This window comes from Hemitrygon akajei, chromosome 4, assembly GCF_048418815.1.
Source record: "Hemitrygon akajei chromosome 4, sHemAka1.3, whole genome shotgun sequence".
NCBI lineage: Eukaryota > Metazoa > Chordata > Chondrichthyes > Myliobatiformes > Dasyatidae > Hemitrygon > Hemitrygon akajei.
The window spans coordinates 75,646,120-75,662,028 of NC_133127.1; the positions used below are offsets into that span (position 1 = coordinate 75,646,120).

Here is a 15,909-nt window from a genome sequence, read left to right on the forward strand (position 1 = left end):
GATCTATCATGTTTTACTCTTACAATAATTCCCACTGGCCTTGCCTCCTTTACAGATATGATCTGTTTGAAACCATTATTGACTCATACTTTTATCTGTCTGCATGATCTCCTGCTGTCATCTACTACTCTTTAATTGGAGAAATGAACCAGCTCCCTTGACTACCAAAGTTCAAATACTGTTCACTTAACTCGATTCCTAAAATGCCCTTTACCAAAAAAGAAGCAGGAGAGAGTCCATAGGTTTCCTTTAGAAGGCTCCTTATGAGAAGTGACCCACCTAGAAGAAGTCCCTTATAGCAATTCAATCAAATAGTCAGTGAGATGCGTGCCAGGAGGATGGTCCCGGGCATAAGCGAGGCAAGGAAAGCAGACAGGGACAGTCGAGAAGAACCAGAGAGGAGGTGATCACCACTATTGGCCAGTCCCCACTCACCTGAGCAATGCAGAAATAATCATTCTGCAATGTGCTTACTATTGTTACGTAACCTCGTAACCAGGTAACTTACCAGCAAAGATAGCGGGATCAGCTGAGTCGGATGCTACTATTTTCAAACGTTTTATTCAAAAAGGGGCACAAACGTATGGTTAATACAAAACATTCAGATCATATACATTGTCAAAACTCAATCTAAAACACCGGTGTAATAATAATCAATCAGAAATAAGCTCTATAGTTGTCTAGGGGATAATACTGAGTCCAATTGAAATATAAAGAGTCACTCAGAAGTTTGCAGGCTTTTCCCTTTTGGGAACCACTGGGGTTTCACGTTGTGGAGAGAGAGAGATGGTTGAGAAAAGATAAACACTTGCCCGTTGTCTTTACAGAGCAAATCCTTGGAATCAGGGGAGCAGGCTTCCCCGTTGTTAGTTAAAAGCGGTCTTCCGATGGTTCCAGCCACAGATTCAAAAGTCGGAATCTAACGCACGTGGCTTCCTTCAAAATGGCTTCCCGCTCCCACGGGAACCGGTATCGTGCTTCCTTGGTGTCTCCTTGGTGCGTCTGAGGGTTGTGCCCCCCTCAGACCCTCCTTTATACTTCTTCACGGGATCGCAGGTGTCAATCAGGTTGCAGGTGATGCAATCTCTCTCTCAACCAGCCCACTTTGCCCGAGGGCTTTTCACGTGGTCTCCATGAGACAATAGTCAATATCGCCTTTATTCTGCTTCTCGGGAGAACGTGGTCTTCCGCACGTCTCTCTCTCTCTCCCCCATTTTCCTGTGTCTATTCAGCACGTCTCTCCCCCTCTTGGGTCAGTTGACCCCCCCCCCTTGACTAGGGCTCTTGCGATTCTCACAAAGGAGGGGGCCGAGGTCATAACACCTCCCCCCATAGCAGGTTTTTTTCCAGCGGTTAAAAACAGGTTGGTACAGGACTTTTTTTTTTGAATCTACATACTACACAAGCTTTTCTCTTCACAGAGTACTACTGTTATACATTCAAGTCAGTATCTAAACAGGTAACAAGTACAGTGCCCCTTTCTTTAATACCTTAACCTCACGTGCCATACTAAAGTCTGGTAGCATCAAACTTCAGCTTAATAACCACCTTATTTATTTATTTTCTTCAGCAACATAACTAAGGGGGTGTGATCTTAGCTTAGGTGCATCTACAAAAGTTTATACAAATACTAATCGTTTCGGTCGTGGTATTTCACCGGCAGGTCTCCCAAGGGGTGGTCTTTATTATTCACAGGCTTTGGCGTGAACCTGTACAACTGGCGTTGTGGTTTACAAAGGGCATTTCTATTACCCATCGCCTTTTCCCGGTGAGTCCCCCCGTGGGGACTGCGAGTAATTTGGCAAGGTACTCTCCCGCCTTTCCTTCCCACAAGGGTTATTCTCTTAACTCCGCGTCCACCCAGGTAGTTAGCCCTTCTGCCAAGACCATACAGGCTGATGTGTTACAGGGCGAACCTTTCCCCCTGGCCGCATTTAAATTTCAGTTTCCTTGCAGCGCTTTCTTGAATAACAATAGCGTGTGAGGCACCTTTACATTCCAAATCAACCCGTAATCGGTGCGTAGGCATCATTTTAGACTTTAACCTTTTTCCCTTCGAGTTGTGAACTACAGATTTACCGTTCTCCCCCACAACAACAGTTAGCTCCCCATTCATAAACTCCACATTAACTCTGAACACTCCCCTAAGCACAACCCTCTGGGGACTCGCACTCCCCAAGGTTAACCCTTTCTTCCCCGAACCAAGCCTATCTGATCCAAAAGGACGGCCGTCTCGTCCAGCTGAGTCAAATACCTCAGCTTTTTCCTGAGCTCCGTGACTAGGTTCAGCACCACGTGCATCCCCATCTTGGACACACTCAAACGGGACATTGGCCTCTTCCAGGCTTTCAATACCCGTACCTTTTTCAAATTCTAACATCCCCCGATCCTTCCAGTTACTCTCTAGGCAGCCCCCCGTTGGGTAAGGCGCAACCCTGCGAGCTGAAACAACCTCCTCGGCCATTTCAGCTGACTTCTCCACAGCAAGGATACACTTCCTCTCTAAGACTGCCCTCATTTCACTCTCGGGACCATCGGGAACACCTTTAGAACTCTCAACTTCTCCAAACAATTCTGCCAAACCAGACAGATCAATCATGTCCAACTCTGGACCTTTTAACAGCTTTATCCGTTTCTCATCTTTATTTCCTACCTCTAGGACCTTTCTCTTCACTAAGGGGAGGGCTATCTCCTCGCCCTTACCCCCTTTCACTTTACTACTTTCTGTTTTACCACCCTCGGAACCCTCGTGGTATAGGGTCGGTAAAAACGTCTGGGCCAATTTCAAACTGCGCGCTGTCCCAGCAGCCGCTCTCGACAGGCTGCAAGTGTCCGCGCATGCGGGATAGCTCGGGGACTCCATGGGCGGGGCCTCAACTATCAGGGCGGTTCCCATCTTCCCACCCGCGAGGTCATTACCCAAAAGGAGGTCCACGCCTTCCCCCGGCAACTCCGGCAGGACTCCTAGTTCCACAGGTCCCGACACCAACTCGCAATCGAGAAGGACCCTATGCAAAGGCACTACTTCGATCCAGTTCCCTAGGCCTCTCAGGGCTACCTCACCCGTCTGAGGTCCGAAGGGTAATACGTTACGGCTAATTAATGATAGCTCCGCCCCGTGTCGCTCCAAATTCGTACGGGGATGGGGGGGTCCCCTTCCTTCAAAGACACGGTTCCTTCGGAACTAAATGTCTCCCACCCCTCCTGTATTCCATCTACCTGGGGCCCTCTTGTCGATTTCCTGATTACCACTGCACGCCCGATAGGGATCGCTGCTCTCTCCCACTCTGGCTCCTTCCTCGGAGCAGGGCATTTTGATGCGATATGACCCACCTTCCCACAATTAAAGCAGGTTAAACCAGAGGGTCTCCAGGTTTCCTGTCTGTTATCCTCACTTTTTCTGCTAGCTCCCGGCGGGATCTCCGCCTCAGCCGGCGGACTTTCCCTGCCGTTCCAACGGTCTCTTGGGTAACTTTTTGGTGAGGAAAACTTTGGCTTGTGGGTTAGGGGATATTCATCTGCGAACCTAGCAATTTCTGAGATGGACTGATTCGACCTCGCATTTAAATACACCCAGATCTCTTCCGGAACACAACCTTTAAATTCCTCAACCAAAAATAACTCCCTGATACGCCCATAATTCTCGGCCACCTTTTCCGCGGTGCACCAGCGATCCAAGAGCACACCCTTCTCACGGGCTAGCTCGGTATACGTTTGATTCCACCCTTTCCTTAAATTTCGGAACCTTTGTCTATACGCCTCAGGTACTAACTCGTAACCTCGGAGAATGGCCTCCTTTACTTGATCATAATTCCCTTCCCCTTCTGGGGGCAACGCGGCATATGCCCGCTGTGCTTTCCCTCGTAACACACTTTGTAACAACGCCACCCACTGCTCTCTGGGCCACTTCTGATTCACTGCCACCTTCTCAAAAAGCAAGAAATAACTATCAACATCCGTCTCCTCGAACGGGGGGACCAACCTCAACGCCCGACTAACATCAAACCCCTCCTCTCTCTCTTGCCCTTGAGCTCTTCGCTCTTGTCTTCGCCTGTCCAGCTCCAATTCATGGCTCCTTTGTTTCTCTTTCTCTTCTGCTTCTGCTTCTAGCTGCTTTAGCTGGAGCTCATGACCCCGTTTCATCTCTAATTCCTTTAGTTTGAACACATGCTCCCTTTCCTCAGCCTTTTCCTTTGCAGCTCTTTCTTCAGCCTTTTCAGCTGCTTTTAGCTGCTTTACTTTAAGATCATGGTCCAACCTTGCTTTCTCCAACTCTGCCTGATCTGTCCCACTTGCTAATCTCTTTTCGGGGATATTTTCCAAATCCTCAGCTGCAAACACCTTTTTCCCAACGTAATGCTGTTGTATGACCCTTCGCACTTCCTGCTTTTTCATTGCTGGCTTCACCGCTGTGAGGTCTAACACCTGCGCCAAATTTACCAAGTCTGATTTTGTAGCCTTCCCTAGCGCCTCTATCGTCGGGTTTCTCATAAGTTCATCCACATCCATCTTTGCTGGTTTCCTGTCTGGCTACCTGCGTAACCAGATTTAAGTTTGGACTTACAGCCCGATTCACTAACCCTCCCCTTTGGTTTCAAATCCGGGACGAGAACCCCACTTGTTACGTAACCTCGTAACCAGGTAATTTACCAGCAAAGATAGCGGGATCAGCTGAGTCGGATGCTACTATTTTCAAACGTTTTATTCAAAAAGGGGCATAAACGTATGGTTAATACAAAACATTCAGATCATATACATCGTCAAAACTCAATCTAAAACACCGGTGTAATAATAATCAATCAGAAATAAGCTCTATAGTTGTCTAGGGGGTAATACTGAGTCCAATTGAAATATAAAGAGTCACTCAGAAGTCTGCAGGCTTTTCCCTTTTGGGAACCGCTGGGGTTTCACGTTGTGGAGAGAGAGAGATGGTTGAGAAAGGATAAACACTTGCCCGTTGTCTTTACAGAGCAAATCCTTGGAATCAGGGGAGCAGGCTTCCCCGTTGTTAGTTAAAAGCGGTCTTCCGATGGTTCCAGCCACAGATTCAAAATTCGGAACCTAACGCACGTGGCTTCCTTCAAAATGGCTTCCCGCTCCCACGGGAATCGGTATCGTGCTTCCTTGGTGTCTCCTTGGTGCGTCTGAGGGTTGTGCCCCCCTCAGACCCTCCTTTATACTTCTTCACGGGATCGCAGGTGTCAATCAGGTTGCAGGTGATGCGATCTCTCTCTCAACCAGCCCACTTTGCCCGAGGGCTTTTCACGTGGTCTCTATGAGACAATAGTCAATGTCGCCTTTATTCTGCTTCTCGGGAGAACGTGGTCTTCCGCACGTCTCCTTCTCTCTCTCCCATTTCCTGTGTCTATTCAGCACGTCTCTCCCCCTCTTGGGTCAGTTGACCCCCCCTTGACTAGGGCTCTTGCGATTCTCACAAAGGAGGGGGCCGAGGTCATAACACTATGTATTGAAGAGCTCTACCAAGCTATTTCAGTAATTAGACCATTGAGTCATTTAATGAAATAATATGATTAGCACAGTTGGCTTGCAGGTAAGACAGTGAGAAATCATTATACCTAACCTCTGACCTCTCTTGGCTGACTATTGGCAAACTATGCTGACGTTAATGTTAACAGTGTCTACAGTGGGTACTTGACTTACCAGGCTTCTTATGGAAAGTGTCTCCAAGAGGGAGTCCCTCACAGCAATTCAGTCAAAGGCCACTTACTCAATTATGCTAACAGATGAGGTTATTAGTGTTCTGATGAATGGCTTCCTCACTTTGCTACCACTGTCCTTAGCCATTGCCTCCTGCCCTCTCTCCATCAGCGAATGACGCCTTCATTTGCCCAGGTTATGTGATGCACGGTAGTGAAGTGTCCCACCTGATGGGCATCTGCTGTAGCCTTCACCTGGATGGGAGCAGGACCAGAGGTGACGTCCTCCAATGCATACACGTTCAGTTGCTCTTTTGGGCTGTAGACTGGACTATGCAGCCAAGAAAATGCAGGGTCCCCATCCCGCTGAGCAGCACCAGCTCTGAAAAACGCCAGACAGTTCACTCTCACCTTTGATGCTTGTATCACTCATACAAGCTGGAAAATTGCATGTGGTGGGAATCTGCTGTGGCCACTTGGACAAAGGGCTTCCTGCATCATTTTACAGAGCTCTGTGGAAAGACTAACAGGAGGCAGGTGACACTAAACTAGGCAGTGAGTTAACCATTCAACCAAAGCACTTACATCTTTCAAGAATCACCAGGTTCTGGAATGGTTCCAGAAGACTGGAAGATTGCAAATGTCACTCCACTGTTCAAGAAGGGGAAAAGGCAGATGAAGGAAAATTATAGGCCTCAGTGGTTGGAAAGATGTTGGGAGTCGATAGTGGTGGGAAAGCTGTTGGAAAAGATTCTTAGAGATAGGATCTATGGGCATTTAGAGAATCATGGTCTGATCAGGGACAGTCAGCATGGCTTTGTGAAGGGCAGATCGTGTCTAACAAGCCTGATAGAGTTCTTTGAGGAGGTGACCAGGCATATAGATGAGGGTAGTGCAGTGGATGTGATCTACATGGATCTTAGGCATTTGACAAGGTTTCACACGGTAGGCTTATTCAGAAAGGCAGAAGGCATGGGATCCAGGGAAGTTTGGCCAGGTGGATTCAGAGTTGGCTTGCCTGTAGAAAGCAGAGGATCATGGTGGAGGGAGGACATTCAGATTGGAGGGTTGTGACTAGTGGTGTCCCACAAGGATCTGTTCTGGGACCTCTACTTTTTGTGATTTTTATTAACGACCTGGATGTGGGGGTAGAAGGGTGGGTTGGCAAGTTTGCAGTCAACACAAAGGTTGATGGTGTTCTGGATAGTGTAGAGGATTGTCAAAGATTGCAGAGAGACATTGATAGGATGCAGAAGTGGCAGATGGAGTTCAACCCAGAGAAGTGTGAGGTGGTACACTTTGGAAAGACAAACTCCAAGGCAAAGTACAAAGTAAATGGCAGGATACTTGGTAGTGTGGAGGAGCAGAGGGATCTGGGGGTACATGTCCACAGATCCCTGAAAGTTGCCGCACAGGTAGGTAGGGTAGTTAAGAAAACTTATGGGGTGTTAGCTTTCATAAGTCGAGGGATGGAGTTTAAGAGTCACGAGGTAATGATGCAGTTCTATAAAACTCTGTTTAGGCCACACTTGGAGTACTGTGTCCAGTTCTGGTCTCCTCAATATAGGAAGGATGTGGAAGCATTGGAAAGGGTACAGAGGAGATTTACCAGGATGCTGCCTGGTTTAGAGAGTATGGATTATGATCAGAGATTAAGACTTTACTCTTTGGAGAGAAGGAGGATGAGAGGAGACGTGATAGAGGTATACAAGGTGTTAAAAGGAATAGGTAGAGTGGACAGCCAGCGCCTCTTTCCCAGGGCACCACTGCTCAGTACAAGAGGACATGGCTTTAAGGTAAGGAGAGGGAAGTTCAAGGGGGATATTAGAGGAAGGTTTTTCACTCAGAGAGTGGTTGGTGCTTGGAATGCACTGCCTGAGTCAGTGGTGGAGGCAGATACACTAGTGAAATTTAAGAGACTACTAAACAGGTATATGGAGGTGTTACGTACCCTGTAACTGGGTCACTTACCAGCAAAGATAGAGAGGTCCGTTGAAGTCTGATGGTACTATTTTTAAAATTCTTTATTGATAAAGGAGCACAAAAATAAGATTAATACAAAGATTCAGATAATATACGTCGTCAATACTCAATCTAAAAGCGCGGGTATAATAATAATAATCAATAAGAAATAAGCTCTATCGTTGTCTAGGGGATAATGTATTGTCGGATGGAAATATAAAGTTCACTCAGTTCATGTAGGCTGCAGCCTTTGGGTTTAAAAGAGACGGTTTTAAACTTGCCCGGGTCTTTTATGATGTCAATCCATTGAGTCGGGGGAGTTGGTTCCCCGTTGTTAGTTCAAATCCGTTGTCCGTGGTACCCGCCACCAGCTCCCAGGCAAGGGAACCGAACGCACGTGGCTTCCTTCAAATGGCTTCCCGCTATTACGGGATCACTAGCGTTTCTTCTGGTGCGTCTGAGGGGGCTGTTCCTACAGCCCCTCTTTTATCCTGACTTGCAGGGTTGTAGATGTCAATCAGGTTGGGGGATGATGCAATCTCTCCCCTTCACCCAGCCCACTTTGCCCGAAGGCGGTCACGTAGCAAAGGATCGCAATCCACAAATGTGTCTCCAAGAGACAATGGATATGTCTCGTGACTTTACATCGCCGGGGAACGAGGCATTTTTGCACGTCTCTCTCTCATTTTCTGGGTCCCCTGACCCAACCCAATAGTGCTCTTGCAATTCTCACAAAGGAGGGGGCTACGGGCATAACAGAGGAATTTAAGATGGGGGGTTTATATGGGATGCAGGGTTTAAGGGTCGGCACAACATTGTGGGCCAAAGGGCCTGTACTGTGCTTTACTATTCTATGTTTTATGAAAAGCATGCATTTCGGGGTACTTGGAGGCACATAATAAATTAAGCCCTAGTCAGCATGGTTTCCTCAAGGGATAATCTTGCCTGATCAGTCTGTTAGAATTATTTGAAGAAGTAACAAGCAGGATAGACAAAAGAGAATCGGTTGATGTTGTGTACTTCGAATATCAGAAGGCCTGTGACAAAGTGCCACATGTAAGGCTGTTTAACGAGCTACAAGCCCTTGTTATTACAGGAAAGATGCTAGCATGGATAAAGCAGTGGCTGATTGGCAGGAGGCAAAGAGTGGGAATAAAGGGAGCCTTTTCTGACTGGCTGCCAGTGACTAGTGGTGTTCCACAGGAGTCTGTAATGGGACCAATTCTTTTTACGGTATATGCCAATGATTTGGATGATGGAATTGATGGCTTTGTTGCAAAGTTTGCAGATGATATGAAGATAGGTGGAGGAGCTGGGAGTTTTGAGGAAGAAGAGAAACTACAGAAGGACTTAGACGGATTAGGAGAATGGGCAAAGAAGTGCAGATGGATCACAGTGTCAGGAAGTGTATGGTAATGAACTTTGGTAGGAGTAAATGGAGGGAAAATACAAAAAAACTGAGGTGCAAAGGAACTTAGGACTCCTTTTGCAGGATTCCCTAAAGGTTAATTTGCAAGTTGAGTTTGTGGTGAGGAAGGCAATTGCAATGTTAGCATTCATTTCAAAAGGACTGGAATATAAAAGCAAGGATGTCATGTTGAGACTTTATAAAGCATTAGTAAGGCCTCACTTGGAGTATTGTGTACAGTTTAAGGCCACTTATTGTAGAAAGGATGTGCTGAAACAGGAGAGGGTTCAAAGGAGGTTCACAAAAATGTTTCCAGGATTGAATGGCTTGTCAAATGAAGAGCTTTTGATGTCTCTGGGCCTGTATTCACTAGAATTCAGAAGAATGAGGGTGACCTCATTGAAACCTATTGAATGCTGATAGCCCTTGATAGAGTGGATGTGGAGAGGATGTTTCGTATCGTGGGAAAGTCTAAGACCGGGGACGCAGCCTCAGAACAGAGGGCCCTTCTTTTAGAGCAGAGATGAGGAGGAGTTTATATGCAGAGAGTGGTGAATCTGTGGAATTCTTTACCACAGGCAGCTGTGGAGGCCAAGTCTTTATGTATATTTAAGGCAGAGGTTGTTAGATTCTTGGCTGGTCAGGGCATGAAGGGGAGAAGGCAGGAGATTGGGGCTGAGAGGAAAATTGGATCAGCTATGATGAAATGGCGGAGCAGTCTGAATGGGCCAAATAGCCTAATTCTGCTCCGTTATGTTATGGTCTTATGATAATCTGGAGCACACTGTGTGTGAAGATATTGGAGGCAGGTACTCACTAAGACATAAATGGGTAAGTGCTGCTAATAGTGATGGTATAAGAAGAGCCAAAGAGCGTATTTCTGTGCTGTATGACTCCATGACTGTGACACTTGGAGAATGGTCTTTACTTTGAATGTGCAAGTTGGAACATTCATTAAACAAATATGAAAGAATGTAAAAAATGTATCATCTAATGTCATGTTAATACAATAATTGTAAACAATTTTAGATACAAGTTTGTCAAAATATAGAATAATAGCCTTACACGGTTATAGGTAGTTCAAAAACATCTCAACAAAATTCAGTAAGAACCTACAAACTGAGAATGTTCTTTACTGAAAGGAGGAATAACCTGTCAGAGTTTGCATGATGTAATATTAACTATTTTGTCTAAAAAAAAAGGTACTTGCTGTAAAAACTTGCTGAAAGATTTCGAAACTGGTGGGGAAACCCATATGTAATTAATACTGTGACATTTTTAAGCAGGTACTTCATTCTAAATTGCAAATATCAATGCAATAGTTCAAGTCGCCCCACTATAGAAAGGCTGCTGAGGCTTCGGAGAGGGTACAGAAGATGTTTGTCAGGATGCTACCCGGTTTAGAGGGCATGTGCCATCACAAGAGGCTGGATAAATGAGTTGTTTCTCTGGAGCAGGAGAAGCTGAGGAGAGAGCTGATGGAGGTGTGCAATATTGAGAGAGGAATAGATAGAGTAGACAGGGAGTATCTTTTCCCAAGGTAGAAATCTCGAATACCAGAGGCAGGAGGGACTTGTTTTGGGGGATTTTTTTGATAGACTTTTTAGCTGGTTCGGCACAAGATTGTAGGCTAAGGGTCTGTTCCTGTGCTGTTCTATGTTCTATCACTACTTACCATTTTAAACTTGAAGTTAAGATGCGAGTGTCTTCAATATTCACTTTTTTTGATTTTTTCAGATGTTTGAAAACATTTGAAGTGGAGTTTTCAATTAATGGAAGAGTTTACAAAAGGATTAATGATATGGACACTATATTTACCATTTTTGTATATGCTCCACCTGGAAAGAGGAAAGGTTAGTATTATACATTCATTTTTGTTTACATAGTGAAATTAACCCAAAAAAGCACTATAATGAGCAATAAACAATTGCTGGAACAACTCAGTGGGTCAGGCAGCATCTATGGAGAAAAATGGACAGCCCGCATTTCAGGTTAAGACCTTTCATCAGTCCACACCCTTCACAGACATGGATAATATAGGATTAAAATACAATTGTAATTTATTTACTGTATGTATAATACTTAAGTAAAATTTGGCTGCCAGAAATATAATGCTTATAGAGACCACGTCACTCTCCTGATGCTGAGATACATCTGGGACATGCTGAGACCCATCATCAGTGATGTAACCACCGGCCATAGGATGTTTCGTGTTTTCCAGCGTCAGACACTCTCACCCAGGCAACCCAGCCAAAGCTGATCAGGCCCCAACTTGTGCCCCAGCACGACTGGTCCACAGGTCACACCTCTTGATCCATAGATATCTGGAAGCTCGCTCAGCCCCTGTAATGCCAAGAAGAGAGCAGGTTCTGCACAGTGAGCAGCCAGCAAAACCTCTATAGGCTAGCATCGTGCCCTCCACCCCTGTCTCTGGCACTGCTCTACCAGCTCCTGGTATTTGGCTTTCTTACGCATTTGTGAAGCACAAAACACAACTCTGAACTTGTAGATAGTGTCCTGTCCCCGTTTTTAATTAAATGGTTACTTCACTTGATATTCCTTTCCATTTCTTTGTTTCATACATTTAGAACAAGAACTAATTTTGAAGATATTTTGGTAGAGAATTAATGAAACAAAAATGCAGGTATTTGACCTTCATTTTTTCCTGTTCTAAATGGGAGATGACTCACGAGTTTTGCCTGGAATACTTTATCAAAAGACTAGTTGAGATTAAAAAGTCACTTTTAGAGTTTGCAATAAATATTTGTACTTTGTGAGTGAGTTTTGACAATTCACAAAATAATAAGGAACACGGTTGGGATATGAGTAGAGACCCATTTCTCCCACCTCCCCTGCTAAGTTTCCCTGTTATGCAAAGCCTCCTCTTACGTATCATGATGAAAGGCCGATGGAATATCCACATCTGCACCCTTTTCTCACAGAAACGTGTATGTCAGTAGTCATGGGGAAGTATACAGTCACTTTTCTCATCTACAGTTCATACAGATCAGATCATTACACGGTGCATTTCAAAGTAAAACAGTAACAATGCAGAATAAAGTTCAATAGCTATAGAGAAAGTGCAGTAGAGGTAAAAATTATTGTGCAAGATCATAATGAAATAGATTGCAAGGTTAAGAGTCCAAGTTATCATACTAAGAAGCTATTTATTAATAGTCTAGAAGATGACCTTGAGCCCCGTTGTGTGTGCTTTCTGACTTTTGTATTTTCTGCCCGATAGAAGAGGGGGGAAAGAGAATATCCTGGGGGGTGGGTCTTCGATTATGCTGGCTGCTTTACGGAGGCAGTGAGAAGTGTAGAAAGAATTCATGGCGGGGACGCTGGTTTCCATGATGTGCTGAGCTGTGCCCTCAATTCTCTGTTGTATCCTATGGCCGCATACAGAGAAACTGCCATTCCAAGCCATCGTGCATCCAGATAGGATGGTTTCTACGGTGCATTCATACAAATTGGTAGGAGTCAATGGGGACAAGCCTCCTGAGGATGTTAGTGAACTTCCTTGGCCATGACATCAAGATGGTTGGACCAGGACAGGCTATTGGTGATGTTCTCTCCGAGGAACTTGAAGCTCTCAACCCTCTTAACCTCAGCACCATTGATGGAGAGCATGTGTACTGTCCTTCTTCCTGAAGTCAATGACCAGTTGTTTTGTTTTCCTCCCTTGGGCAAGAAAAGGGAGACATTCCTAGGAAATACAGCACCACTCCATGAGGTTCAGGAGGTGCTTGCAGTAAGTTAACGACCTACTCAAAGCAGAGTTTAGCAGTCTGGTTCAAGAGGATATGCTCGTTGCCAGATCACGTTCTAATCAATCACAAAGTGTAGAGATTGCTTAATTAACATTTAATAAATCTCTTGGGCAAAACTCCTTTTATCACTTCTTAAACTATCTTTTTTTCCCTCTTTGACAGATCTGTCGGGTTTCTACCGGATTCGAGCGATAGATTACTGGGGCAAGGCTGGAATATATTCTGACCCTGTTAAATACATTGAACCCAAGTATTAGAAAATGTTTGTGAGAAATATTTGTAATACCAATAGTATTAAGCAGGTAATTATCAGAGATCAAATGGCATTACAAGCATAGTAATTCTTATTTTAAAACAACATCATGGATGAAAAATATTTTGCTAAGTTTAGGCTACACACTGTGTACCAGGAATCTGGCAAAACTTATATCCTCCATAATCACTGAATCCATGAGTTAGTCCAAAGACATACTGAGTAGTAGGTTAATTGATCATGGTAAATCGTCCTGTGATTAGGCTAGGGGTGCTGCGCGGTGTGGCTTGGTGGGCCAGAAGGGCCTGTACCACATTGTATCTCTAAATAAAAATAAGTAAATGAAGAAGATAGAACAGTACAGCATAGGAACATATCATTTGGTCCATGATGTCTCTGCTAACTTAAAAGTCATCTCTTCTACCTGTACCTGATCCATACCCCTCCATTCCCTGTGTATCCGTGTGTCCATCTGCAATCTCTCGAACATCACTATCGTATCTGCCTCCACTGCACCCCTAGAAGTGTATTTCAGGCACCCAGCAGTCTCTTACACCCCATATCCCTTTTCAACCACCCCCTCACCTTAAATACATGACCTCCAGTACCTGACATTCCTATCCTGGGGAAAATATTCTGACCATCTGCCCTACCTATACCTCTCATAGTTTTATTAAACCCTTATCAGGTCTCCCTTCAACCTCCAGTGTTCCAGAGAAAACAAACCAAGTTTGTCCACCCTCTCCTTATGACACATGTCCTCTAATCCAGGCAAAGCTTCGCTAATCCACTTCTGTGCCCTTTCCAAAGCCTCCACGTCCTTCCTCTGACAGGGTGACCAAGGTTGTCCCCTCTGCTCAGTGTGCTGAGGCTGTCGTGATGAAGGTGCAGCATGAGGCCATTCACTACTGAGGCTCAAGAATGCAGCCTGGCCAGTGTGGAGGATCACATGACGATAGGCTGCCTCGGTCTCACGGTCTTCCTCAACACCCTCTATGGGATCTGAAGGAAGCCACTGTCCTCTGTCTAATCTCTCCCAGTAGTAAATTTTCTAAGGTAACAAGCATAATGACAAGTGATCAGCATTGAACATATACCATAGATGGTACGGAGGTCAAGGACTTGGATTAGGTTTCAGCCAGAGAAATGCTGCCAACGGCTGATCCATTTATGTATATTGCTACTGTGACATCTTTAACTGCTTTTATTCTGAGGGATCCTGATTTACAGATTAATGTATATGACCAAGATTAACTTCTATCGCTACAGTTTTTGAAATAACTGGCAATGTGCAGTTTCTGTTCAGATCGGTGTACTTATTGTTGTCCAAAATGTAACAGAAGACAGTTTTATGAACCACCATTAATTAGAAGTTCTGCTGAAGATTCTTCAACCTGAAATGTTAACTGCACCAAATGAGAGGCAATGAGTAGATGTTCTGTGTCAAAGGGTATTGTGGAAAATAAAAGCTCGTGATGAACAGCGTAATATATCATCATGGATAGAAGACTGGTGGGTTCCAGGAAGTAGAGAATAGGCATAAATTAGTCTTTTTTTTAGTAGTCATTCTGTAAGGAGCAGTGTGTCATGTGGACCTTGGCTGGGACCTCAACATTTTTGTAAGTTTTTTATATAAAAATAAAGTTTATTCATTTTAAAGATATATTTAGAAGAATAAGCAGTGCAATGCCTTTTTATTCTTGCATTCATAACCAATGCTTTAAGTAGTGTTCTATTATATTCCTTAAAACCAATAGGACTGTTACCACTCATGTGGTCCCCTAGGGTGATACTACAATAATTGAGGGCTTCCTCACCCAACCTGGCCCCTCCCTCTCCAGTAGTGCAAGATTCCCATACTGTGGTCCACCCCATCGAGCCCTTGCATGTATCTCTCAGCACTGCAAGCTGGAACGTGGCAGTCAGCAACATTCCTCCATGGACATCTCGAAGTGCTGGCAGACCAAAGGGAGTCATTCACCGAGTCGATGATCTACCAGCTGCACTTGATGCCCATCCCTGTGTGTGGCCCTGGGACATCGGAGAGTCCTCAGCTGCTCAGATAAACCGTGACACAGGCCCTTGCATCTTTCTCTGCAACTCCTTCACAATCCCACGTCCACAAAAAGGTGAGCAACTGTTTTGTCTCCACCACAGTCACCCCACAAGCAGTGTGCACGGAAGATTTGACTGGGAGGGCCCCCTTCACTGCCAGCCAGTCAAGGTCTTGGTGCCTGTCACTCAGATCTAGTGGTGAGGCATTCTGCCAGATGGTCTGGATACTCTGCTCAGGGAACCACTCCACAGTGTCCATCAAGTTCTTTCCCTCAGCGTCTGCAGGATGCTCCATGCTGACCATTGCCTGAGAGCCTTGTGGTCAAAGGCGTTGGTCTGGAAGAACCTTTCCACGGAGGACAGGTAGTTCAGCAACATGCAGCCGATTGGGACATTACGTGGCAATAGAAATAAACCCATTTTTCGTGACTCCAGGGACAGTCAGAACCTTGGCATGTAGTGGTATTTGTTGCCTATGTACTTAGATTTTACACATAGCCTGATGCAGCCACATATGAAGGTGGTCATCAGGGTGAGGGCAACACATGGTATGATCTCCACCCACCCCCATTGTCCATGGACTTGTACATTGTGATCCATCTGACCCAGTACATCTTGGATCCCCAGATCTACATCGTCAGTAAGGAGAAGCAAGTTTACCACAAGTTGATGGGGATGTAGAATTGAGGTTAAAGTCAATCAGCCATGTGATTGTACTAAGTGGTACAACGAGCTTGAGGGGTCTACCATTGCTCCAAGTTCACGTGTTGTACTTGTATGACTGAGGTAACTCTTCCCAGTCTA

General features: G+C 45.1%; 1 protein-coding gene across 2 annotated transcripts in view; it reads left to right on the forward strand.

Moving 5' to 3' along the window:
- Positions 1-14,707, forward strand: part of idua (alpha-L-iduronidase) — a 229,322-nt gene extending 214,615 nt beyond the window's left edge. For both annotated transcript variants that reach the window (XM_073042871.1, XM_073042872.1), the window contains 2 exons: positions 10,765-10,880; positions 12,960-14,707. In XM_073042871.1, the coding sequence (XP_072898972.1) occupies positions 10,765-10,880; positions 12,960-13,054 (211 nt within the window). In that variant the 3' untranslated portion in view covers positions 13,055-14,707. The remainder of the gene's footprint in view (positions 1-10,764; positions 10,881-12,959) is intronic.
- The last annotated feature ends 1,202 nt before the right edge of the window (positions 14,708-15,909 follow it).